Source organism: Orbicella faveolata, unplaced genomic scaffold, assembly GCF_042242905.1.
Source record: "Orbicella faveolata isolate gen_17 unplaced genomic scaffold, um_ofav_v1 contig_35, whole genome shotgun sequence".
In the NCBI taxonomy this organism is placed as follows: Eukaryota; Metazoa; Cnidaria; class Anthozoa; order Scleractinia; family Merulinidae; genus Orbicella; species Orbicella faveolata.
Window position 1 is genome coordinate 18858369 of NW_028301564.1, and position 27466 is coordinate 18885834.

The 27466-nt window shown below is 40.5% G+C and overlaps 2 protein-coding genes and 1 long non-coding RNA gene across 3 annotated transcripts; 2 read left to right on the forward strand and 1 right to left on the reverse strand.

The window, feature by feature from the left end:
• The first annotated feature begins 5 nt into the window (after positions 1-5).
• LOC110055549 (uncharacterized) lies at positions 6-27446 on the forward strand. The gene is made up of 16 exons (XM_089273544.1): positions 6-121; positions 573-600; positions 2064-2157; positions 3473-3570; positions 4702-4889; positions 5072-5184; positions 6661-6703; positions 7557-7637; positions 8662-8775; positions 9178-9504; positions 9587-9719; positions 11694-11737; positions 24260-24509; positions 25141-25261; positions 25926-25975; positions 26538-27446. The coding sequence occupies exons 1-16, from the start codon at positions 85-87 to the stop codon at positions 26698-26700; spliced, it is 1884 nt and encodes a 627-aa protein (XP_089129670.1). The 5' UTR covers positions 6-84; the 3' UTR covers positions 26701-27446.
• LOC149103636 (uncharacterized) lies at positions 11130-12014 on the reverse strand. Its single transcript, XR_016202002.1, has 2 exons — positions 11894-12014; positions 11130-11612 (listed from the first exon to the last, which is right to left on the reverse strand). It is a non-coding gene; the product is annotated as an uncharacterized LOC149103636 (long non-coding RNA).
• LOC110055550 (galanin receptor type 1-like) lies at positions 17403-19967 on the forward strand. Its single transcript, XM_089273546.1, has one exon. It carries the CDS (start codon positions 18409-18411, stop codon positions 19561-19563), a length of 1155 nt encoding a protein of 384 aa, XP_089129672.1. The 5' UTR covers positions 17403-18408; the 3' UTR covers positions 19564-19967.
• Positions 27447-27466: the final 20 nt, after the last annotated feature.

Here is a 27466-nt window from a genome sequence, read left to right on the forward strand (position 1 = left end):
AGAAGACAACCGGCGAAAGGACGATCAGCGGTTTTCGACGTAATCGTATGCGCTCTGGGTAGTCATCCCACATGCTCATTCAAGATGGCGGACGAAGATGACGAGAAGTTTTTGTATGGAGGTAAGGAAAAACTCAGAATTCTGCGATTTTAAGAAGTGTTTTCAACTTTGCTTCTCGTTGCCAAACAGTTTTCGTCCGTTTTCATGGAATTAATACGTAAAATGTTTGGAGAATATCTTTAAAATCGGCTCACAAGTCGAAGACAGTTGACAGATGCTTGGTTGAAAGCTCTAGCTATCGAGTTGAATTGCTTCAAGTGAAATCAAGGCTTATTGAAAAGCATAATTACAGTACACAACGCATGTAGTTGTGCCTGGGCCGTAAAAATCTTCGTGTCGACTGATTTTTGGCAAACTATATATGAGAACACGAGAACACAATAATGCAGTGATCCCCACCACTAAATCTAGAATCCAGCATGCTATAAACATCACGCCACCAAACCTCCTCCAGGTAATAATCCTGATAATAATTAGTTTATTAATCATACATTCCTTTTCATAACTTTAAGGTGGTGATTCTGATACAAAGGAACCAAGGTATAAATAATTATTATTTAATTATCATTAATGTATAATTAACAATTAGACCCGTAGCCCTTGCGGGCTACTGGTCAATAGCCCATGAGGCGAAGCCGAATGGGCTATTGACCCATGGCCCTTGAGGGCGAAGGGTCTAATTGTTTTAGTATCACCTAACTAGTCGGACAGAAAAGGCAATAATAAAGTTAGCAAATACAAGTTGAAGAAATATTTGTTTGGGAATAAAACGAAAGAAAGCGTCACGCTCGATTGTGCCAATTTCGCTACTCGAGGACTATTACTAATAGTCCTCTACTAGCGTAGCCAATTAAAATGCAGGATTTGCATTAGTCCACTGGTTAGGTGATACTAATTAATGTTATTTAATGTAGTATTAACATATTACTATTAGGTACTCACTTGTACTGTTATACAGGTATATCATATAGTACTATACTGCAGTTTTATCTTGTTGATATCTATATTTTGGCTAAGGCAATGATGCCAAAAGTTTGGCATCATGTGTGGGTTTGGCCCTATATGTTCAGTGGACATAATACTGGTCTCAAGTATATGAATTCCATGGTCATAGATGTCCAACAGTAGCAATTACAGCCGAACCCACACACGACTGCTCTCATGTGGCTTTGACAGCTCAGTTGGTAGAGCATTGCACCGGTAATGCATAGGTCATGGGTTCGAATCCTGTTCAGAGCCTGGAATTTTTTCAGGTCATTTTTCCAGTAGTGTTATGGCTGCATTCGCATCTTTCATTCTTTCATAACAAGCAGTGGTTAAACAGATTGTTCTCATTGTTGCTTAGTGCCTAAAGAAGGAGGCACTCTTTCATACAGCGTAATCCCATTTTGCCAACAAGGTCTCTTTGGTAAGCAACATTACTGTGCTGCCCCTATCTTCTCTGCAGAGGCCTCTTTCCTGCTGCCTTTACCATGTAGGCTGGTAGTTTGGAGGTTGGGGAGAGGGAATAAAATAAGTGCAGGCCCACTTGCCTTTCCATCCCCAATTAACTTCCCCTTTCTTAGGGAGTCTCTGTGGAGGAGAGAGATGCTTCCCAGTGGAGATAAGACACAGTGGAGTTTAATCAGAATATTGTAATTTTGATTTGGTTTTAATAGTGTTAATTAAATTTGATGAAGTGTTAAGTTTTGTTAAACTTTGACATAGAACTCTGATGGGTACAGAGCCCCAACTAATGTTAATTGAAAAGAAGTTTACTACAAACACCTGATCTACCATCTATGGGAGTTAAAAGAACTGATAAAGCATTGCTTCTCTTCTTGATTTTACTTAGAGGAGCATCATTTTTAACACAGAGTGCTGAAAATCAAGCATTTATTTAACTCAAAATCAAAAACACTGCACAGGAGAACCCATGAAGGAGGAATAGACAATGGCTGGGGAGGGGTGTTGAGTGCTTTCAAAATTATGTTTACATTTAATCTTCCTCTAATGCTTGACAGTGTGGAAATAAAGCAAGAGCCGCCAGATGATGAGGTTGTCACAGAAAATGGACAAGCCAAAGATGAAGATGATGCAAAAGAGGCAGGAGAACTGGTAAGTTGGAAATTTTATCACCAGTGGCCAGCAGATCCTTGAAAGGTTGTCAAAAGAAGATAACGTCTAGAGGTCAGTGTTGCAGAGGTTGTTCCCAGCCCCCATACTGACTTATCCACCACTGGTCACATTAAAAGAGAAGGTCACTCCAAAAAATGTATATTTTTGCCAACGTCAATAAAACCTGGCTCTAAGTTTAGCCACTCAGCAAAGTTTCAGCCTCTAAAGTGCAGGTTTTTGTTATGACATCTGTCTCCAAAGAAGCCCAAAATTTGGCATTGTTGCCGCCATTTTGAACAGTACTCAGCAGCCAGGCTGCATATTTGTGATGTCATTCTGTCCAAGAGATTTTGTCCAAATGGCTTCTGAAAAGCCTTTTAACTATCATTATGACTGCTCTTGAGCCGTATTATCTTGAGTCAAACATGCTCCAAACTCCGAAAATGATTGCAGTGAAGATAGTGAACTACATAATCAGTTGGAAAAAATACATTTTGCTGACCTTGTGGAGGATGCCAAGTCAGCTGCAGGTTTTTCTCCTTCCTGCCAATTTCAAGTCGGATGGAATGACATCACATAAATGTGGCCTGGCTGCCAAGCGCAGTTTCAAATAGGCACCATCCAAAGTCAAATTTTGGGATTCTTTTGAGACGAATTTCACTTTAGAGGCTGAAACTTCGGTGAGTAGAAAAGCTGAATGTTTACTTGCTATAGGTAAAGACAAAAAAGAAGGCTTTTAGGAGTGACCTTCTCCTTTTAGAATTCTCCACTGACTCCACTGGCTCTATCACCATATGTGTGTTTTAGTTTTACAAGTTAAGCTACCGTTCTGTAGTAAAGTTCAGCCCTCTTACCTACCCAAAAATCTATATAAACTGTTTCCACATAGCAAACACATTCCATGTAATAATGCTTCTTAATACATGTAGGGTATCAATTTTTTGTAATGTGTATATCAAAGAACAAAAAAACTTCAGTAAGTGACAGCAAAAAAAAAAAAAAACTGTGTTTTAGTCTACTGGTGTAGACCTGCACTTATCTCCATAATTTGTTTTTCAGCATCATGCTACTGAAACTAGAGGCAAACATCCAGATTGTCACAGCATTGTTTAACACATTACTACATATTGTGCCTGCTGCTTTCAACAAATGCTTTGATAGATATTGAAACCAAAATTGCGGTCATCCATTTGATGGGACCCTTACTGCACATATAAAGCAGACTGTGTACTAACATTTCTTTGTCAAGAATTGTCCTCTTATTAAGATATTGTTGTAAGAGTTTAATGAGTCATTTGAAATGGTCAACTTGTAGAGTAATGAAGATGATGAGGAGGAAGATGATGATGATGACGATGATGATGACGTCCAGGTTACTATTGGGGAAATAAATACATCGGCTGCACCTTATGGGTATGTACAGTCACATCACTAGTCATGGTTAAGACATCTGTGCAAGTAGCGTCATGTAATTCAGGGGTTTCATTAAGTTAAAAGTTTTCAGGAGGAGGACAACTGGTTTTCATTGAGAAAAACATTTTTCAACAACTGATCTTCTTTACAAGAAAAAATTGCCTTGAGATGGTCAAACTAGATGGGCAAAATCATCCTCACTGCCGGTCAGTGTGATCAGTGCCTGGCCCTTAATCAAACCCATGGTTATTTAGTAGAATTCTACCAGTATACTCTGTACCTCAAATGCTACAATTTGTTTAACTGAGCTCTTACACACTATCAACCATTAGTGTGCATTTCCTGGAGCTTGTCTCTAAAATGGTGGTTCAGTCTCTTCTCTTATGTTTCTTGTGAACACTAAAGGAAAGGCATTAATTGTTAGGTGACTTTCAAAACATTTAAAATTGCTGAAAAAGCAGATCTATAAGCATGTGTATTCAGCTTCAAGTTCCAAATGACAATTCAGTGGATGGATGTGTTAAAGCATGAAGTGAGTTACTAAAATGAGGAGAGATAATGAGAAATCATCATTTGAAGGAAATTAAATTTTGCATTTTATGAAAACAGTTCATTTGTTTGCTCATAATTTTTATAAGGTGACAATTGATGAGTCTGTTGATGAGACTTCAGCCTTGTGAGCTATCCCCTCACAGAAATCTAAATAAGAGCTTTTAACGTGATTATTAAGTTAGTTAACCCCTTCAGACATAAGAGCACGCAATTTCAAAAATCCAAACTTAAGGATTAAATGCAAATTTGACCTTAAGAAGACCTCTTTCATTACAACTCGTTGACTGGCATAATGTAAAATCAAGCAATTTTCCAGTCCATCAATGAGTTCTTTACCTTTTGTAACATCCATTCAGTGAGAAATTAATGTTGATTGAAATAAAGCTTGAGGCTTTGTATGCCACTTGCCTGGGCGTAAACAGAAAAAGATCCGTGAACATGATGTTGAGATATAGTGTATACAGTTTGAGTTGCTCTAAATTAGTCCATGGTGCTACCTTTATATGCTTCTTCAGTGCCAAACTATCTCGTGCACCATTTTACGTCCATGCTGAGAGCAGTTTAATATCCTCTTTAAAGCGCTCCTTACGCACCTCCGGTCAACTGGAATTTTAAAGCAGGAGGCGTGTCTGCTGCCGCAAAGGACAGAATAGCTGGAACAAAAGACAACAAGCACATTGATGTTGATGCTGTTGGGACAGTCAATGGAGTCTCTGTTCATGAATTTGATTTGGATTCTGTTGACGATAAACCTTGGAGAAAGCCTGGTAAGACAAAGTTCTGGGAATAGGATGACATTTGCACTTTAGTGCAAGGAATTTTAGCACTTTGGTTAATTAAAAAAAAAAAGAAGATGATTTGCAAGACCAGAGATTTATTCAGTGCTCTCTTTCTTACAGCATAAGCACAGCTTTTCTAATGAGTACCTCACCTGAGTGTTTGTTTGTAGGTGCTGATATTACTGATTACTTTAACTATGGATTCACGGAAGACACGTGGAAACAATACTGTGAAAAACAGAGGAGAATGAGAATGGAATTACAAATGCCCAAGAAAATATTTGTAAGTTTGTCAATTGCAAAATTCTGTAAAGCTTAGTGTTATTGTTAGTCTGCCATGAGATTGCAATCTAACATCAATCGGTGACCTTTTTAGTTTCAAATTTCTGGTAACTGAAATCACATGGTACCATTGTAAGAAGCATCGGAAATTCTGCCTTTTGAAAATATTGGATGTACTAGTTGTTTACCATTCGCCCAAAAATTCTGGAAATTTTGTTCAGAATGTAAATGGCAAGACAACTTTGTTTCAAGTGACCAAAAAATTTCTGAAACACCTGAATGGGAAAGGTGCTTACCATTTGCAATTCTTCACTGCTATCTTGGAATTATGATCAGTTCGAATTCGTCGTAGGCTTTTTCAGTAAATTGGGGATTGCTGATTAAATGAAAAGTTGCCAATCTGAATGGAACGTTACCTTCAGGCATTTTTGCTTAACATTTGCACAAACTGTTGAGAAACTGGTTTCTCTGTGAAAATGGTAAACAACCGCTATTACACCTGTAATACGTTTGGGGAGTATATCGTGTAGTGGGACATTTTGTAAGTGACTGGCCTTTTGAATGGAAATAGAAAAAAGTGTTATCCAAACTACATAGATCAAGAACTGAATTTAAAAGTATGCTATCCATGGTCAAGGTTTGCCTTTGTACCCATTCTGTAATCCACTATATGTACAGGTTATCATTGTGCCTTCTACATGTACTGCATGCCTATAATATTGTACTAGGCAGCATTATTAATATTACAAATCCTGCACTGGTATTACAGCTACATAGTTCTTACTGCCTGTAATATTAAAATAATAAACAATTAATGGATGAGGTCGGAATAATCAAGGTCAAGGTAAGTGCTATTATATGTAGCCGAAGCCGGAGGCTGAGGCTGATAACACTAACTGAGACCTTGATTATTTCGGATATCACAAATACCGAATCTAATAATTGTTTTATTACACATTGTGTCAAAGAAAATAACAACAAATGCATCATCGCACCGAACACAGTTTGTTTTTGACAAGCCATGTTCTTACTTCACTGTCCATGAACTTGACATTGCTCCTGGAAATCATGCATTGCGTGCGCAACCTACGGATTATTCACTAATCTGCCAGCAGATTAGTGAATAATCTGTAGGTTGCGCTGTTTCCCAGAATTAGCTGTAGGCTTTTAGCCGATGAGAAGACAGATGGCGACTACAATGTATAATAATAATAATTATCCTCTATCCGACTCAAACTGGAATTTAGAGGCAGTGGTTTTTCACGAGGGATGAAAACTGCAGTACCTGGAGAAAAACCTTCAAAGCAAGGCAAGAACTAAATTTAGCTCAACCCACATAATATCACCAGCTCAAAATAAAATTGGAACCAGATTGGTGAGAGGCAAGCATTCTCACCACTGCACCAACCCTGCCTCCAAACTATTAATATTTGTAAAGTTTCCTGTAATTTATTGTTCCTGTCCTTTGTTTAAACAGGTACACCAACCACCCCCTGTAGATGCTGGTATCATGCCAGACGGTACGTTACCCTGTTATTGCTATTACGCTTGTAATCATGTTTCTTCCCTCCTTCTGCAGGTTTACTCAGCCATTTGTTGAGATGAAATCCAACAGGAAATCGAGCAATTTCAGTTTTTGGTGGACAAAAACCTTGTACTACAATAATTTTAAGTGTACTACAGTCTGTTTTGTATGTTCTAAAAGCTAAATATATAAATAGTTGCCTGAAATGACATCCAAAACAATTACCGGTACCCTTATGAACTTGAGAAAATAAAATTCAAAGTTCAGAGAAATTGTGCAAACACAGGTAAATCTTCATTGTCAGTTTCATTTCACCAGTGCTTTCTTGAAAGTATTTCATATGACCTTCAGAATTCGTTTTCGACATTTGGCGTTGATAGAAATGATTCCTTTTGCGATGATATTTAAAACAGCTGCACAGAAGTTTACAATACGATGAGAATAATCTTGTACAAAATTTTTGTCCACTCGTTACTCGAATTTCTGGTGGATTCCTTCTTGACCTTTTCACCTCAGAATTTAACCATAAGCTCACCAAGACTTAGATCACCAACAACGCTTAGACTTAGTACCATTACAATTTAGTCAGCTATAATCATCTCATATTCAACAAGCATGAGTGGAATTATTGTTTTGTTTTAGGACGCCCCCAAAATATAGAAATTTAAAACAACCTAAAGATAAAAACTCCTCAAAACATTATGTGAACACTTACCATATTTGCAGAGCATGGTATAATTGCTCATATACCATGATGGCTAAGCCAATGAAAACACTTGAATTGCATAATCCTATGATCCAGTTTTTTTCGTAATTGTTATTAAAGGTAGACGTTGTATGTTTTGTAGGGAGACCCAGAAAAGCTGGTCCACCTCCCGAACGTAAAATGGAAGGAAGTATTGACGTCATTGGTGGAGAGGGCTCCAGAGGTACATGTACACCCATTTGTCTTTTAAATGTTTTGCTTTCTTCTTTTATCCATTTCTTGGGACACAGCATTTCATCCAGGGGAGAGTAGAACTACTCCTAGTCGGTTCATGCTACAGAAACTGGGATATATGTAAGCACTGGCCTGACGGGCCACTTAGTTCGTATGCAGACTACAGCTGTAGGTATTATTCTGAGCCTTTACCAGTTGCAAGGAGCACGAACGAGGAAATGCGTATTTGTTCTGTACCAGCTACAGAGTGTACTCTCAATACAACATTAGGCTGTCTCTATGGCTGACTCAGTGAAGCAGTGCTTAATTTGGGGTCTTTTCCACACTTAAAACATACTATCTACATTTATTATATGGCAAAGTAGACTTGAGATCAATCCGAGCATTCTGATAGGTTTTTTGGTGGTCCGGATTTTGCCGTTTGAACCGTTTCCACGGACCCGGTCATACGCCGTGTATTTTTTTTGCTTTTGAAACCCGAAAGTGTCAAGGCCCAAGTGCCACATAATAAACTATTTACTAACCTAGCTTGCTTGAGCCGTAGTGGGGTATGTTCGCCCTCTGTTGTTTTTGTACGGACCGAGCGCAGCCCGACCTCGGGCCAATATTCCCTAGTATAGCCCTCGCATTTGGTCAGTAAGAGGTTAGTATTGCCTCAGTTTTGTTACCAGTTGCAGAGCGCATGTGCGAGGAAGTGCGCTCTTGTGCCAGCTAAACTGCTGGGGTACTCTGGATGCCAGTTAGCATTCAACAGTCTAGCTTGTTACACCCGTTGTTATGGCGGTTTGATTGTGTTGCAAAGCAAAATGTCAAATCTAATAGGGATAAAAACGATCTTCCTGGAGAAAGACATGTCACAATCTGTCAAATGAATCCACAAATCGGCTGAACTTTCACTGTTAGTGGGTCACCTCTTTCAATGGACCCTCTTTCCATTAAGTGTCAAAAGTTCTTTGATTTTGGTTTTGCTACGGTTTGAGATCTCATTCAGTATTTATTTTGTTTCCTTTCAGTTGAAAGTCGCAGGCGACGAGAAGATGACGTAATGATGCCAATGATGGGGGAGGGAATGAACCCGGATGTTGGGCCACGCCCAGGAATGATGAACAAGAGGCACTTCCCTCCAGGTAATGTGATTTTGTGTGCGGACTTTCAATGATAGAAATCAAGTGTTGTCTCAAAAGACGTCGTTAACCTATATTTTTCACAGATCTAGGGTGAAACATGTCAATCATGGATTGGTGATGATCACACGCTATTTAATCCACTTTTTCATTAGAGCGGAGCAAAAATGATGTTAAAAAAAAGCTTTGACCACTTCATCGAGGGTATGTCAAATAAAGCTTTACAAAAGCTAAGTAAGCGTCACTTAGTACTTGATGAACAGTATTTAATCTTCAGTTTGTTAAGTAGCAAATAGTTCTTGAAGATGCAGTTTGTTTCTAGTGCTTTGAAAGGCCACGTCTTCCAATCCTGGAAGGAAACTAGGTTATTCACGTGATAATGTATCCTCTGTCTATTGTCAACAGGTCCTCCTGGAGGTCCTCATGGGATGCCCCCTGTGTCAGGAGCCCCTCCATTTATGCCCCCTCGCCCTGACGCCGCAATGGGCCCTCCCCCGTCAGGAGCACCCATGCCTATGCATGTTCCCCCAGGAGGTCCCGTTCCGCCTGGAATGCCCCCTCCCTTTAGACCCATGACAGGCCCAGACGGACGTCATCATCCCGAGGGTGCACCCCCCGGAATGCCTCCGCCCGGTATGCCCCCTATGCCTGGTATGGGAGGCCCGCCACCCCACGGATTTCCACCCGAGATGGGAATACCGCCAGACGGGATGCATCCGCCGTTTGATCCAGGTAGGTGCATTTCTATCACAGTTGTTTTCTTATGACCCTTAATGCGAAAAATCTTATTTCGTTTATCTTGTTTCTCTTCCAGCGGGATTTCCAGGTCGCCCTGGTTCAATGAGCATGCGTGGAAGAGGTCGCGGGCGCATACCGATGGCAGGACCCGCGGGGGTACCACCCGGGATGCCCCCGGCCGGAGAATTTCCGCAGGGAATCGACGAAAGGTAAGACAGGTGAAAATTACGTACCTAAACAGTGACTGTAACTGGTTCCCCGCTTTAGCTGTAAATCGCCAGGACCAGTTCCTTTACGAAAACCTTGATTTAATCATTAGAGAGTTTAAGAACACCACAACGGCAATAGTGAGCAGTACAACGGCTGTTCACGTGCGTTATAATTCTTGGTACATTTCTTTACCGTCCTCTGCAAAACAACAACGTGAAATGACTAAATTCTGCGTTGTCAGACTAGTCTGGAGATCGTGAACTATGACGGATAATTCGTCAAATGTATATTTCGAATTTTACGCTGTGTTTCATATTCAGTTTCGAGATAGTTTTCACAAAGAGAAACAAAGTAAATGACTTTAGAGTATCGCGATATTCGTAGGTAAAATACAAGTTCTTTTTGTAATCGAAGTTGTTCTCGCCGTCTCCGTCGTAGTTACTGGGAGCTTTATTTATCCACGGTACAAAATTCGTCAGCTTTAAGAATACGTGATACTAATATAATGAGAAATATTTAAATAAAAAGCTGCTTTTCACGAATGCCGTGCCTTACAGTTCTTCTTTGAGTAGTCGTTTGAATTGTCCAAGGGACTCTGCTTTCCGTAAGTTACAAGGAAGACTGTTCCAGAGAATGGCGCCACTATAGCTAAAGCTATTTTTGTAATAGTCTGTGCGCGGTAATGGAACATTGAGTTTATTCTCAGAGTCCCCTAGGTCATATGCGATTTCTCGCTTTTCAAATTTAGAACTGAGATAGTTTGGAGCCAACCCGTGCAGAGACCTGTAAACCATCGTAGCTCTTTGAATTTACTGCTGGCAAGTTAGATTTTTCCACTCTAGAAGTTTGAACAGGTGACCAGCGTCTACGTCATAGTTTGAGTAGGTCAAAACACGGGCTGCTCTATTTTGTAGCTTTTGTACCTTATTCCGTAAAGTTATCCCACAGTTTCCCCAAACAATATTGCAATAGTCAAAGTGTGGCTGGATTAAAACTTGGTATATTAGATGTAAGGTCGCCTGAGTGACAAGGTGCCTTATTCGTTTTATGGCCGCAATACAAGAAGCGACTTGCTTAGTTACTTTCTCGATATGGCCACTCCAATCAAGTCTGTCATCGATGGTTACTCCAGGTGATATTGCGGTAGTGACCTGGCTAACTTGAAAATCATTAATTACAAATCTTGGGGACTCTGTGAGAGTACTTAGCCTCTGCCTAGATCCGATAAGCATGAATTCGGTTTTAGTCATATTTAGAGTGAGTTTGTTTGCTCTCAGCCAATTGTGAACATTTTCTAAATCTTGATTTAGGCGCAACTGAATATTGTCTGCATTATCACCTGCGTATGTAAGGTGGGTGTCAAGAAACCACGACGGCGACGTCGAGGACAACGTCGATTGAAAAATGAGTTTATATTTTACCTACGAATCTCGTGGTACTCGAGAGTCATTTAATTTGTTTATCACTGTCAAAGCTATCACGAAACTGAGTCTAGTACACATCGACTAATTGGAAACAAAAAGTTAAAAAATTAGCCGTCGTGGTTCACGTTCCTCACGCAACGCAGAATTTGGTCATTTCACGTTGTTGTTTTGCAGAGGACGGCAAAGAAATGTACCAAGAATTATAACGCACGTGCACAGCCATTGTTCTCCTCATTAAACCTTTTGTTTAGCGACGTTGCCGTTGCCGTTGTGGTTTTCTTAAGCTCCCCAATACCGGAGCAGTAAGCTTGTGGTAAGTGCAAAGCGGTGTTGTAACTTGACTGTTTTTCACACCGGCGCCCGTAACTGAACTCATCCCTTTTCCTTTGGAAGTCAACGTCAACATCCCGATGGGTTTTCCTGCTGCATCAGGGGCTATATGCTAACCACTTCCCTTAGTTGAATTTTCTGTTAAAAGGTGAAAGGAAATTGTAAAACAGTTTCAGCTCAAGAAAGGTTTTTATGTGAAGATCACTTCGTCTTTTTCAGGGGACCCAGGCCATTTGAAGAAGGAGCAGCGTTCTTCCCTGGAGGTAAGCTAATGCTGTCCCTTACAGAGGCCAAAGCAACTTTTTTGAATTATTTTTGCAATGTAAAACTGGGTTAGGGGACTCAGAAATTGAATTGCCGTACATAGCTGAAACATTTTCCGGTCACAACTGGCTAAGTCTTGCTGAATTTTCCCTTACCTAGCCTGCGTACGTAGACGGATTTCTGCCAATTGTTTCACGCAACCGAGATATACGTACATGGTAGTTTCAAACAGCCACACAACTCGTAAATAAAAGAACGGAAATTTCTGACACCAGGCGCCAGTTGCTCGCTTATCCACCGGATAAATCGCTATCCGGTGGATAAGCGTTAACAAAACGAACCACGCCATCCGCTGGATAGTGATTTATCCGGTAGATAACGTTATACACCTTTCGAACAAACCGACCCAGATATTCTATACATCGGAGTTTTGGAAATAAGGAGGGCTGCACTGTTGTATGATTTCGAGATGCTAAAAATCGTGGCTGTAAAGCACCCGCCAAATGATGGCAACAGTTCAACGCAACATATCGCAACATTGTTGGCCCAGTATTTGCAAGCCCCAGCCAAAACATTTCGACGCAACATATCGCGACATTGTTGGGCGCAACATGTTGCGCGCGTTTGGCCACCCTGTTGCGACGTGTTGCGACATGTTGGGAGTTGAAAATCGAACTAGTGCGCATGCCCTGGCGCAACATTGTTTCACGAACCTGGCCAAACGACTATAACATCAAAAAGAAAATCTGCGTTGCAAAGGTGACGGTATGCTGCGAGTAGTGATGGTGAATATACAGTGCGCTAGCAAACTTAACTTATTAATTAAAAACTAAGCCTGGGGGGCCCCTTTTAACAACCATCTGCACTCATTTTACAGGCTTTCAGTGAAAAAAAAAGTTGTGCTTGTGAGTAAATATGAAATAGCACCCCCTTCATATAAGCTGTAACGAACAGCCTCGTACGATCAGGTCTCACGTCCCGTCGACTCTACGCCGGAGTAATTTGAAAACGGAGGTTTCACTCTGAAAACGCATCAAATGTTTTCCGTCCACACTTGGGCGGAGGAATTTAAAAACGGAGGTTGCGCTGTAAAAACGCATCAAATGTTTTCCGTCCACACTACGCCGGAGGAATTTAGGAAAGCAGCAATCACCGGCCATTTTGGAAACGTGTTTGAGGTTAACTCGGTCAACGATATCACATGATTTTCGTGACGCCATCGTTTTCGAAAAGCTCCGTTTTCTAAATGTTTTCCGTCCACACGAAAACGAAAAGCCGGCGTTTTCAAATTCCGTTTTTGTGACCGATTAGTGTGGATGGTAGGCCAAACCGTAGAGATAAAGCTCCGTTTTCAAATTTCTCCGGCGTAGTGTGGACGCTGCCTAAGCTGTAACGAACAGCCTCGTACGTCAAGATTCAATTCCTTCAAGGAATACATGCATGGGCGTAATGGAACAATGATAAGTTCATAATTTAAGATAATTTGGCGCCTGTGTGGACCAGTGCATAAGATCAATTGATAAAATGAAGTTCGTATAATAGGACTTTTAACGCTGAAAGCACTCATGGCGGTCATTTGGTGAAATTAATTAAACAGTTATGGCCTAAGTAGTGTAAAATTCTATCAAATTCTATCGTATATTTGTTGGTCACAAGTGTTTTTTAGAGGTTTATCTCGATTTCATTGTCTAACTTTAAACATCATTGTCCAAAAATACGTCTTAATCTTTCGGCTTTTTTTTTTCCAATGCAGTCAATTTAGTCTGGGCTAATACATCTCAAAGTGTTATCTTGGCGCGCTTAAAGCAATTTGTTTGCTTTATCGACAAAGTTTACAAGTTTATCTATTTCGTGGATCTTAATCTTGAGGTAAAACAATCAGCCTGTTATCCGTATTGCAATTAATCGATTACATATCAGAAAGACTAGTCCAAACAATTTGCGGTGGTATTGTGCACGTAAAGGTAATTGTTTTTCGCTCCAGGCGGTTAATGTCGGATTAAAATAACTATGATTCATTGAAGCCAAAGCAGTTTCTTCGTGCACTTGCTATCCAGCACAAATCCATTGAGTTTTTAAATCAAAATTGGTTATATTTTTTTGTACTGTTTCCGCTTTTAAAGCCTTTTGCGTTGGAAATAATTGCTAGAATACATTAGTTTATGTAAACATGTGGAACAAAATGTTTAAGGAACACTCAGACTTCAGACACAAAAATGTCTAGTCAGGCGCTCTTCCGATGTTTTAGGTATAAAAAAACCGCTTAGTCATGGCAAATCGGATTTTACATTATACAGCAAATGTCTTCCTTATCTCGTGCGAATAATCAGAGTCGCAGTTACGTGCCATTCATATGAAGGAAATTGAATCTTCCACTTCGTCTCTGTCTCTCTTTATTCCGTCGTAAAACTTGACATAAGCAGAAGGGAATCGAGCCACGATCCTGATTTAGCTTATGACAACATGTAAATTCTCTTAACTGGTAAACAAACTCTTCAGTTTATGTCAGTTGTGAGAATTGAGATGTTCGTCTCGTCTCCCATCTCCTTTAGATTTCATTGCAATTGATAATGTAAAAGGATATTTTTTATGAAGGCACGAAACTATTGTAGCGAGCTTGGACAATTCACAATATTATTTTATGGGTCGCCGCGGTCGACCCCTTAGACAAATGCGTCTTTTAAGACTTTTGATCGCAGTAAAAGGCATTTTTCTGAGACAGAAAATGTGTGGCCACGCCTGCAGACATTTAGAAAGGTGAAGCGAGTTCGATTAAAAGTTTGATTAAAAAGGTGGGCTTAATTAAAGGAGATGTCATTTGGTCTTAATGTGGGAAAAATGCATAATGAGTGAAATGAATTCTTACTTTTGAAGAGTTAACGTTTTGCAGTTTCAACATGTTAATGCCTCGTCTATCTGGTGCGATTCCCTTGGCCGGAATTGAAACCTGTGGTTGCCATTACGGCGTGAAATTGAAACCACGGTTCCTTGTTAATTTTTCATATCCGTTGGTTCTGTTGCAGATTGTTTGAAGCTTGCATCATGTCACTTTATTAGACGTATTACTATATTGTACTATTCTCAGTTGAGAGTGTTTTTGTTGTCGAAATACCTTCTTAGAAGCGTGCTCTTGTATCTATCAAACGGTTTTAATGGGAAAGGATCGCATGAGGTTTGGAGAAAGTTTTCCTTTCTGCTTTTAAAAAACTTGATTTCGCGATTAGATAAATGCCGCACCCCAAACAAATGAGCTAAAACGTATCTATTTAGCGCTTGATTCACAAAATACAAAAAATGTATGCAAATAGAGGGAATTGAGTGATTTTTCCCCTATTTCGCATCCCCTGCTTGTGTAATGTAACGATGACCGCGGTTGCAAATTCGCGGAAATTATGATAACAGAACGGACATTTATTATACCATTTATTTCCCGGTCTTTGTTCCATGATAAAATAAAACCCAATTTGGCTTAATCCAATTTAAGTTAATTACCTTTTTTCAAAACCCTTGACTAAAATATCAAGGCCTTAGGCGATCCTTCTATTTTAATAGTTTTATGTTTTGCTTTTGACAAATTCAATGGGGAAGCAACATGAGAAGTAAAATAATTTATGTGGTGATGTTTTTTTTTCCGTGTCACCGCGCGCCAGGTAAATTTTGGCGGGAAATGAGGCAGTCGACGTCACCTGCTTGCCGCCTTTACACCCCTTGCGGCGCCGGTCCGACTAATTATTATTATTATTTGACTTCTGGCTAAAAGGGTTGGCCTTTCGTTATTTCATATTTTTTCCTGTTTTCTCGATATAGAAAGATAACTCCTGAAAGAATAAATCCACAAGCTCGGTTTGCCCATTGTTTAAACTTAGTTTTACGATAATGCCGAATAACATTTGTCGAAAAATACACGATTTCATTTGGGAATGTTTGTAAAGTCTTTAATTTTCGGGAGCTTAATTTCGTTTGAAATGGCATTTACCTAATGTAGATTTTTTTTTTTACCAAAAATTGGTTTTATGAACTATTTGAAGAAGCTTCGCTGCTTTATCCTCGCTTCCATTTTCAGTTTTCAAAGTTCAATATTCATAAGAATCTTATTCGTTGACAGAAGTTTTCTATAACGTAGTGAAGAGTCCTTTTTCGGTGTAGCTTTTTTCTCGTTAATTGATGTTTGCAAACATCCTGTTTTCTGGTAGCTTCCCGCACAATGCAAGTGAAAACTGTTATTTGACTAAGGGTCCCTGTTTTCTGACTACCCTGGGCGCGACCCTTCAATGAAATAATTTTATTCGTTGTGAAAACAAAAAAAAGTATCTTTCAACTATCATTCTCGCTTATCCGAAAATTTGTTTGCTGTCCAAGATTTGCCTGCTTCACTTGAGCACTAACCGTGCCTTAATTTGCATTTTACATGAAAATTTCCCAAATGGTTATTGTACGAATTTACGTATGTCACATTATGTGACGCACTGTTGTGTCTAGCCATGCCAGTTTGCGTTCCATTAGCCTTTTCCTTGTTATCGGCCTTTTTAGTTTTCTCCAGTGGCTACGTATGATCTTTTCACGCCAAATGCAAATCGAATGCGATGTTGTTTTGGTTGTCAAGAACGTTTTTAACCCCGGCCGATGGTACATCGAAAATAATAAATTGATCTTGTCAGTTTTAGAGATTATTATCTGTGTAAAAATCTTTGCCCACCTAGGTCACCCTAGCATGATAGATCATATCAAAGCAAACCCATACTGCGTGCTAAAGAGTTTTAATTGATGACCTCAGTAGCGATTTCGTCTCCCACTTAAAATGTCGTCGGTTTTAGCTTGGATTTCCCGGCTCTTTCTTGCTGTTTTTTATCGTGAAAAAAGTTGATACACTGTAAGTTTTAAAAAATTTTACAAAAATTTCCTGCTTGTCTCTGTAATTATTTTTTGTTTGTTCTAGCATTGCTACGGAAAAAAATTGGATTTTATGTGTTGTGTTCTGCCGGGCCGCCATATGTTAGTGGGACGTTCTGTTTATCATCCATTTACACGGATTTTCGTGGCAATCTTTTCGTTTAGTCCACTCTGATAGATTATGAATAAATTTTCTCTTCATGTTCCGCCTAATCAGGTGAAAATTCGCCAACACTGTCCGAAAGCTTGGCAACGGAAATTTCCGTCTCCTGAAGATTTCCCGCGAAGGAATCGAAAGCGATTTTCGTTTACTTCATTTTTTTTCCAATCAGGAATTTTGATTTTTCACTTTTAAGTGCTTGTCCACCGAGGTCCTCTTCTACAATAGTTGTCTGTCAGCAATCTTTCCACGGTAAAGTGGTTTCACTTAGAAATAATTTTTTGTGAGTATTCAAAGTTCCAATTACAGGTGTCCGATCTGAAGGCGAATATATGTATACAGACACTGAGCGTTTACTTAACCAATAAGCTTACTTTCTCGTCATTTTCAAACCACACGCATGTTGAGCGAGACTTGTCTCTAAAATATAATTGTTAAGATCTTGGTTGCATTTTCTTTTTTTTTTTTGGTGGCCTCCGGGCATCATTAATTTGAAAGCATTATTTTTCGTACAACACGATACCTTTGTTCTGTTTAATTCTAAAGTAATTCAGTCTTTTTTTGTTGTTGTTTTTCTGTGTTTTGTTCTTGATTTAAAATCAATACATGTTTTTATATATCAATGTTGCGCGAATTGACGTTTTTACTGAAGAAAAGTACCCAGGCTTTCAAAGAGTTTTACCATCAATAGGGCAGTGTTTAGTTACCAAGAGCGATGATGAAAATCTTTGACTTTCACATTCAAACCTTGCAGAAGTCAAAGTTGCAGCTAATTTATGCCTCGTTCTAATTGTGCTCGTCGGCTCGAGCGAAATGCCAAAAATTTGAATATGGCCTGGCGTTCGTTTATCGTTCATCAACTTCCCATCCTATCCATTAGAACAACATTGTCATTTAAATGACATGACCGGTGATTACTCTTGCGAGAAAACAAAACGCCAACCTCTGCTATTGCTGCAAGATTGGCGTTGTTTTTTTCTTTTTGTTATTGCCCAATCTCGTTCTTGAGCTTGTATCTGTGTAACTCACATAATACGTCATCGTGGTTTTGGAGAGTTATTTGGTGGGATCATCTGTCAGGCGCAATTAGTTTTGGCTCGTTCGCCACGGGAAACCGCGACGACTACGCTAGTTAATTGAGACAACGGGCGGCAAAATTGTCGCTCAGTAGGGAAGGATCGATCGCTAAATTAACCCTCTGGAGGGCTACGAAGTCAGTGTTATTGAGGCGACAGGGAGGAGGCAGAACTAAACCTTGTGTCACCCTCAAAGAGCTTCACCGCGCTGCGCTATTTTAGTGCTACAATTGGCGTGTTTGTCATCGACGCCAAGAGCCTCGAAGTCAACAAGACGATTTACAGTCTGCCAGAGCAGATTAGTATTCAATTGGTAGAGTATCGTTACGTTTCGTTATCAAGCCTCTCTGCGGTATTATCCGCGCCAACTTTGCTTCCTTTGGTGCGAAAATTGGACACACAAGGCTGTGGATCGCGGGCAATTTGAACATTCATAAGTGCGATCACAGTGCTGACTGGGGACTGAGGAAGCTCGGCGAGTTTTGAACGTTTCGGCGCGAACTAAGATCTTTCTCATCTTTAAGTTAATCCGCGCTACTTCAACATGAATTCATCAGATCTACCCGCGGTTGTTTCAACTCTGAACAGAAGCGGAAGCGACGCGAGCAGTCCTGAGACATTTCAGTTCTACATCGAACCGTTCGCAGCGCAGCTTGTTCGTTTCATTTTGGACGCCGTGATTTTCATAGCTGGCGTTCTTGGCAATGGGCTGGTGTGTGTGGTGGTGATTAAAGAGAATCTTCACCGTTCCCTGGCTTACTGCCTGATTCTAAACTTGGCCATCAGTGATCTTGGCGTCCTCCTCTTTAGCCTTCCATTTGGAGTCTTGCGCACAGAAGATGTGAGCTGGCCGCTCGGGGAATTCGGCTGCAAAGTGCTGTACCCGCTAAGCGACGTTTTCCATGGGGTTTCCATCGCCAGTATCACCGCCATTGCAGTGTTTCGCTATCGGGGGATTATTTCAGGGCACGGGTTGAGCCACAAAGGGGCAATGAGAACAGTCAGGATTGTGATCCTGTTAATTTGGGTTCTGTCGTTTTTGCTCTTTGTGGTGCCGTTATTTTTTGTCATGTATTACGTGGAAAGTGGAGACGAGGCTGTCTGCTACCCGAAGTTTCCAAGCACGATGCTCTACAAGCTTTACCAAGCGGAGACCGTATTGCTGACGTATCTTTTACCCCTGGGAGTTATCCTCTTCACGTACCTCAGCATACGGAGGCGCCTGAACGAAAGCATTGCTTTACACAGTCAGATTCGCCGAGAATCTCGCAACCCTGGCTCATCGGCGCCGGACAGAACAAGATGCGCCAGCGAAAGAAACCACAGAGCACTCAAGGTCTTAACTCCCGTTGTATTGGTCTTCTTTGCGACATTACTGCCGTACAACGTTTTCCGTGTAGTGGACATTTTCCAGGACACTTCACAGTTTGAGTACTTGCTTCTGTTCTTTAAAATCTGCATCTTGTTTTTCGTCTGCAACAGCTCGGCTAATCCCTTGATATACGCCCTGTTCAGTGAGGACTTCCGAAAGGCTTTCAAGTGGCATATGAGGCATTGTTCTCCGTCAGGAGAGCTTTCCCGCCTGTTTTCACTTTCAGAGAAAGTGACCTCGATCCGCGGTCGCAGGACTTTCTTTACTCGCACGAGCGCGCGCAACAAAGAGAGGCCTAGTTCTTCGGCTTCTGACGTCTTTGTGTAAGAGCCCTTAGTTGACTTTTTCACTTTAAAGAAACACTTATTTACCGTTCTTATTCAGTTTGTGTGCGAAGCCTGTTTATTGCAAGGTATAGAGAGGTCATTTATGTCTGGATATTTTAATTTTTCATTCACGCTCCAGGAAGGCGCGAGCTCGCCAAATTGGATTTTCGCAAATGTGATAATGGATTTTAAAACGTCCCACAGAGCCCCTGCAGTGTCCTGCAGGACAGCGGAAAATTACAAAGTTGAGATGAAGAGGAAGCCTAAATCTAAATATTAAACAATGTGTTGTAAACAAAATTGTATTCAGAAACCTTCGGCGTGGCTCGTCGCACGAGTGTGATCGTCTTGTTTATAAGTAATTTTTCAACAGTGCAAGTGTGAAGTAATAAAACAAAAACGCGAGGTGTTGTTGCCCTGGAAATTTATAACATTAGCGGTTAATGACAGCAGCTAGAAAGCTATGAAAGCTAAGTGATAGTTCAAAATTAAAACTACTCAATCAAAAAACGTCGAGATTGATGACGAGTTCTATGTTAATGCGAGTTTTGTCTCAATTGATAGGGGAAAATTGCCTTCATTCATCTATCAGTTCTTTGTAAAGTTTCTAAGACGAGTTGTTCAAAAGCATTGTTTCTGTCGTAAAGCTCGGTAATAGGCGGTCTTCGTACGAAAATATATTTTCAACTTTCTTTGTTTTGCACAAGCGACTCCCACGTGAAGTGGCTTTCGAACAATGAAATAACGCGAAGCCACAGCTTTCTGTATTGTTGCGCTCTCGCCGTTGATAAACGCTGAGAGAGCCGAGGTCATCTGATGGTGACAGGGGGCTTCTGAAAAAGGCTAAAAAACAAAACACTGTAAATCCTACGCGAGGCGTGTCTGGAGATAAACTCGCTCCTACTTTGTTACGCCAAATCTGTTTAACACCTGTAGAAATAAAACTATAAACTGATAAATTTTAAATCCCCATATCTTTCTTTTTTGTCTTCTCTCAGAAGTCAATAAAACAACCGGATTTAGATCGTAGACAATGATAAATAACCTCAGATTTTTTCCTAAATAGAATCAGCATGTTACTTCAAAATAACACGCAATATTCTTCACATCTCATTTCTTGCCCTATTTTTTTTTCCTGTGCAGATTCTTTCTCAGCGCTGCCTTAATTGAAGTCTCTCTTCCTATTTTCCTTTCGTATAAATGTAGTTCTAATTGCACATTCTGCAATATAGTACAATTTAATAACCTCTCGTCGTTGGATATTTTAATTATTTACTCCCATGTCAGACCAAAAAGCACGGTAATTCATTCTTCCTGCGTGCGTGCAAATTCTATTTCTTCCTTATTGTTTCCTCTTAAGATCTGAACGTGCTGGCACCAAAACTGACATTAGTGTCACTTCTGTTTCAATCAAGGGCTTTCTTGTCGACTTTTTGCCTTCGCCATTTACGTGGAATGTTAACAGCATATCCGACAGACTTTGAAAAAAGGAAACGGCCTTGTTTGTTTTACGATGCTCTTAGTGAAATATTAAATTTGGCACCCGAGTGTTTTCCTAGCGACCAAAAGTTGCCATGCGAAAAGTAAACGTGTCATTAAGCGAGCGCGTTAAATGTTTTTCTTGTTATAAATATATCTTTTGGTCGCAAAGCTGGAATATTTCCCTTTTCCTGCTGTGGTCTATTTTCGGTAAAAGCGTTTAATCGCGTTCCGACAACGAGGCACATCATTTTTTCATTTATCGTGGTTGGTAATTGTTAGGTGAAGTCCGTGTCAGATTTTCATCCGTGATGTAGGTTGTAAGTTGCGAAGTTTGTTTCATAAATACATTGTTGATACTGTAAAAATCTACTGCTTTCTTGCACTAGTACGTAGTACAATATGTATGTTGACGGTCTACAATTGTAGGTTCTTTGTTGGGTTAGTGAAAGAACCGCCATTGAACCGTACTGAGAAGTTGGCCACGCGAAAACTGGGGGGTTTCTTTCGAAATGCCATTTTTCCCACACTCGTTTTTTCCGCTTCTTGTTCTTCAGTAATGTATTTGTTCGACTGACACGCTTTGGGGTATTGTATTTTCCTTTAAGCGTAACCTCTGTTACAGTCACCTTAAAAAGCCCCCAGGCTTTAAAAAAAGAAGAGTGTATAAAATAGCGGTAGAGACAAAAGTCAAGTGCACTTAAATAAATTTAAAGATCTTAGAGGCGATAAGACTTGAATAGAAACAGCGTTTAAATTTGCATGCTCTCTTGTGACAGCATCGTAGAATGTTCGCAGCATTGTTAAAATTCTTCGCGTATTTTTGCGTTCAGTTTGTGTCGTTTTAGCAAGATTCTTGTTTGGATGGTTAGCGCAAAGGTCGAACTTCTTGGGAGTGTTTTTTTTTTTTCCCTTTATAAATAGTAAATCAGTCAACGCACACTCTTGTTCTCCAAGCGTACACCGAACGTCCTTACACGTTCTTTGACCCCGTCAAAACGACAAACAACATTCCGGGCGCTAAGTGCTGTTTCAACGATTAACATTCATGCGGGTTAACCTTTGGTTCTTGAATGTGACCAGGATCTATTTTCTCCTTAATACGTTAATACAGAGGCAAACAGACGGGTATTGAGAATGTTGGAAATCATCAGCTCTTGGGTTCCTTCTTGACGGTTCCACCACGTGATACTCATTTAACATTTTGAGGGAAGGAGTGTTCAAATTGCTCAGGAAACTGCAAACGTGTTTTTTTTTTTAGAAACAACTGATTATTATAAATGTAACAATAGCGTCATTAGATTTAGAAGCAGTTTAACTGTACGTGAAGGAATCTGGGTTGTTTGAACGTTTTAAAGGAGGAAATACTCTTCAGCAGCGAATAAAAGTTGCCTTATCTGTGCAGGAAAAAATTACTTTCCTGTTTTCCTTGTGTTTAGTTATTTTATTGCTCTATTACCGGCTATTTTGTAATCTTTGTTTTGATTCTTTTATATCTTACTTTGACTGAAGATGTTTTAAGTCCGGTGATTGTTAAAAGCTTTGAAGTTGTCATCAGAGGCGAAGAATGGTTTGTTACTCATGACACTAACTGTATTTTCAGAAACATTACTCGCTCTTTGCGATACACAACGATTTTTATCGATCGCCTATCGACTTACCGTTTATGAAAGCTTCTCTTTTTGTTTGAAAGACTTCAGTGACTTAGAGAACAAATGTAGTATTTCGTGGAATCTTTTTTTTTTTATGGTCGGCTTTCTGTTCTTACACCAAACGCAGATAAGATGTGTTTATTCATATTCGATCCACCTTCTTGTATTCGATTCCAAGAGGAGGGAAAAAGGACTAGAAAAGATGATCTGCTGAGCGGCGGGCAAGTTAGACGACCGCGTCAAGTAATTCTTAACATTTGTACTCTAAATTTTCGAGTAAAACGTCATTAATTTTGTTTAAAAAAATATGTTGCGATACAAATACTCTAAACTTTGAAAGCAACCCGACTTACGTTTTTTGATAATTTTGTGGTCTAAATATTTATTATAACCCATTTTTCGTCATCTCCGCCATCTTATCCGCGATTCGTAATGGCGTCTTTGAGGTCGTTTCTTGCGCATTGTTCGGCCATTATCGCTTATGTGCCCTGCACGTCTCAAATGCGGCTTCCTTTGACTGCAATCACTTATTGCCTTTTCTCGTGTATTATTCCAGCGTGTTTCAGACACTAATTTACACAGTGGGTTATTTGGTTTATTCGCTTCTTGTTTAGGTTAGATTTGGTGCTGTGATAAGGACTTCCATGGTTTTATTACGTGTGTTTTTAATCTTAATATACCATGTAGAATCGTCAACATCTGATTGTTAACTCCTGACCTATCACATTTTAATCTCGGAAGTTCTTCCGCTAATTCCTTTATCTCCTTCATACAGCTATCCAAAATTAAAATCTAAACTGGTCAGTGTAAAACGCAGACTGCGGACTGCAGACTACGGACCGGGTGTAAAGTACAGACCGAGTGTAAAATGCAGACCGCAGACCACAGACCACGGGTAAAATGCAGATTGTAGACTGAATCGTGAACTGGTTAACGAAGCTGAGCTAACCGTAAACGGGTTAATCGGAGCGTTATTCAGGCTATCTGGCGTGCAGGCTTTCACTACGATTAGTCTGAATAACCCCGTTTACGGTTGGCAGTCGATTATGGAAATAACACAATATATACTTTGCAATCTGCAGTCTGTAGTCCGTAGTCTTCGTTTTACACTGACCGAAATCTACACTGGCTGTTGCAGGCTGTCGCTTTCCCGGAGATCTGCCGCAACTTGATGAACGTTCTTCCAAAAATGGCGCACGAAATAAATAGGCCATTTCCGAGTTTACCTCGTGCCTCAGTTTCAAAACGAGTCCTCGTGCAAAATCTTTCACATGAAAATGAGTTTGATTTGCATGAAAATGAACCTGCAGCTGGAACCATTTTCATATGAATGGTTTCGCGTAAAGACTCATTTTGACACAGAGGTACAAGGCATCTCAGAAATGGTCGTCTACTGACTGAGTTGAACCTTTTAGTGTAGTGTAGCTGGTATAGTGAGGCTTCATTTGTATTCTCGTCTCATCTCTGGAAGCCCATTGTTCAATTTTTGGATGACTATTTGGCTTGTCCCACTAACACAAGCCATGAATTAACGAGCTTGTAATCGTTGCCATGGTTTCCTTGCAGATCCAAACCAACCTTTTCACCCGATGATGGGTCCACCTCCCGGCATGCCGTGGGAACCGGGAATGGGCCGCGGGTTTCCTCCGGGATTTCGCGAGGGTTTCCCGGGAACCATTGGAAGACAAGGAAGCGAAAGCCCGGGAGATGATGATAGCGAGTTTGGCAGTAGCGATGAAGACAGAAAGCGGGATCGGGATTCTTCACACAGACGGCGGGACAGAGATCGAGAAAGAACCCGAGAACACAGGGAAAGGTAAGCTAAACGGTGCTAAGTGATTTTTATGAACAGAAAAGTCTTAAATGATGCGCTAGTTGCAAAAATTTTCCCATTCTTTGGTTATGAAACCATCTGGGTAACCATCCCCTAATTTCTTTGGTTTAAGGGAAAAATTATTGAATATTTTGTGGTATAACTTCTTGGGCTAAGACGTAGACCCGGACAAAAAAAGAAAAGAAAAGAAACCGTGTTTTATTAACCAAGCTTTTCCTTTTGGAATTCCATTAGACGCATTCTACGTCATTGTTCAATAGGCATTCTGTATCAACGTTCAATAAGAATTGTCTATTTTTATTGCCCATTAAATGTAACCCCTTGTTATGCTTTGAGGACAAATAGAAAGAGGGATTTAAGGAAACTCGGCAGTGCAAAATCTCACGGTAGCTTGCCGGTCTCTCTTGTTCATCTGTAAGTTTTAAAGTCTTTGCAAAGTCGTTTTGTTTCATCTGCGATTCTCAAAAGCCCCTACCAGGCTTTTTGATAGCGTTTTCCACCTTTATTTGAAGAATTAATGATTGAGTCATGCTTCAGCGTGCATCGACTCTCTTTTATGATAAAGGAGTAACTATCAATGCAACGATTCATTAACTCAAGTGTTCTGTTGCAGAAATCGCGACCGTGACAGGTCTCCGCGGAAAGAGCGTGACCGTGACCGCGACCGTGACAGGCGTGACCGGGAAAGGAGGCATCGAGACCGTGACAAGGGGGGAGACCGCGAGAGACGCGAGGTAACACTGACTTAAGCAATGTGGACATGGAGAAATGACGCTTAGCATTAGCCAACCAGCGTCGCACACAAGTTCAATAGTTTTCAACTTGTTTGCAATTGCGACTTCGTTTGCACATACCCCTCGCCCCATCGTTCACTCGTTCGTTTCGGCCAGTTTGATAAAATTGCATAGCTAGTAAGGCCGAGAAAATCTACCTTTTTGAGTGGATTCGAACCAATGCGATAGAATGTAGTTTAAGACTGAATTTGTTTTCTAAACTTTAATTGGCAACTACATTTGTTGTTATAAAACTACGAAGGTGGCATTCTCTTTAAGTCTTACACTCTCAGTTCACATGCTTCTTTTCTCTTACTCACTCACTCATGCCCATTAGGCCTGGGGGCGTGTAAGGCAGCAACCTAATCCCTCCACATCTGCCGGTCCTTTGCCATGACTTGAATGCCACTCTAGGTCTTTCCCATCTGCTTCATTTCCTTCCCCACCGTTCGCCGCCTCGTGACCTTTGCCCCCCCCCCCCCCCCCTTCGCTTTCCCTCCGGCGTCCAGTGTAGGGCGATGATTTCTCTTCACTTATGTATTATAAAACGCGCACTTAGGTTTAACAGTGAATCCCTAAGATAGCATTTCTAGACCATGTCATGTATTTTCTTTTTCGATTGCAGGAACGTTCGTCGCGAAAAGACAGAGATAAATCGAAAGAACAACGAGAAAAGTAAGTCTACCTGTTTAAGTATAAATTGAAAGTATTCCAAACTCAACCTACCCTGTCAAAATCGTGAGTATTGTTGACCCGTTAGTCGTATTTTCATTTCGATTATTATTTATTTTATTTTCCCGTTAAACCAGTCTGTGATTCAGTGCCAGTGAAATGCTTCTCAAAGTAATTTCTGTGTTTCCTTTGGGTTTCTTTGGCCGCGTTCCGTGATTAGCAGGAAAATGTTTGAAAAGCGCACCAGCCAATCAGAGCAAGCTGGCCATTTTGTCAACCAATCAGGAACAAGACCAAAACTGGTGGTGACGCGGCTTCCATCTTTCCCGCATTTAGCACAGTTCACGTGTTTCCTCTTCGCATTCTGATTGGTTCACTGGCATTTTGCGTTTTCCGAAATCACGTTGTTTTGCTGTTTGTTGGCTTTATTGGTTTGTTTGTTTGTTTGTTTGCTTCATCTGGCTTTACGGCAGTCAATAAATCATTATAGTACCTGAAAATGTACCCTTTTCCACCAGCTTGAAAAGAAAGCATTAAATATAGATGTTTTTTGTTTTCCTCTCAGAAAAAGACACAGTAAGACGGCGGGCTCAGAAACGTCCGGCGGCCCGGAAGAGGGAGAGCTGGTGCCAACTAAGAAAAAGAGCAGAAGAACTCGCGAGTCAAAGGAACCGAAAAATGAAAATACTGAACCGCGAGAGGAAGGTCAGCGTACTCCTACACCGTGATCATGTGGACGTTGTTTGGAGAGACGTAAAGTGTCTCTTAGAACTTCTCATTGCACTAGATTTGACAGTTGCAGTCGGATCTTAATGCTTATATTTATCAATGTCAGTTTATGTCTTCCTCTTACGAAGTGATTCAGGAGCGAGACATGAAGACGTTTGTGTTATCACGGCTGGAGAACTTTCCTAGGAGTACTGTGGTCGACGAGTAAACAGCCATCTGTTTTCGAGCGATAGACGTCTGGGATGCAAGCCGAAATTTTTTTTACAGATGACGAAGCTCTGTCGTTAGGATACAAAGACACAGAGTCGAGTGGTGCCGCTGTGTCGTTGTTACTCGCCCTCAGTTGTGGATTTTCGCGCGCAAATAACATCTATTAAGAAACAATGCGGAATTTTTCAGGTCGACTTTTCGACGTTTCAGAATGGAGCAAACGAAGAACTTTCCGTTTATACCGTCTATGATTCCACTATATTTTTACGCTGTCGTTTGTAAATAAGTTTGCTTGAGCATCAGTTGAACGCTTTTAATAGCTAATATCTTGACTCCAGTTCCTGTCGTTTCCTAACCATTTTGAACCTCTTGCCTCATCTGTCGTCACCTGGTAGGTCACGCAACGCTCTCTCTGTTGCGTGACGACTCGTAGTTGGTTTGACACTGAATTGTAAAAATTGTGACAATTTCTCACCCGTGTTGCGTTAAATACATGTAGTCTTTTGTATCCGGGCGAGTTTTTCCGCCCTCCTTATTTGCTCCTTGTCTTTTCCT

Bases quoted from the DNA above. Each gene is read 5' to 3' on its own strand.
- LOC110055550 (XM_089273546.1), top strand. From the start codon at position 18,409: ATGAATTCATCAGATCTACCCGCGGTTGTTTCAACTCTGAACAGAAGC.
- LOC110055549 (XM_089273544.1), top strand. From the start codon at position 85: ATGGCGGACGAAGATGACGAGAAGTTTTTGTATGGAG. The intron at 5,185-6,660 runs GTAAGTTTGTCA...TTGTTTAAACAG, and splicing joins AAATGCCCAAGAAAATATTT to GTACACCAACCACCCCCTGT. The intron at 9,505-9,586 runs GTAGGTGCATTT...TTTCTCTTCCAG, and splicing joins GCATCCGCCGTTTGATCCAG to CGGGATTTCCAGGTCGCCCT.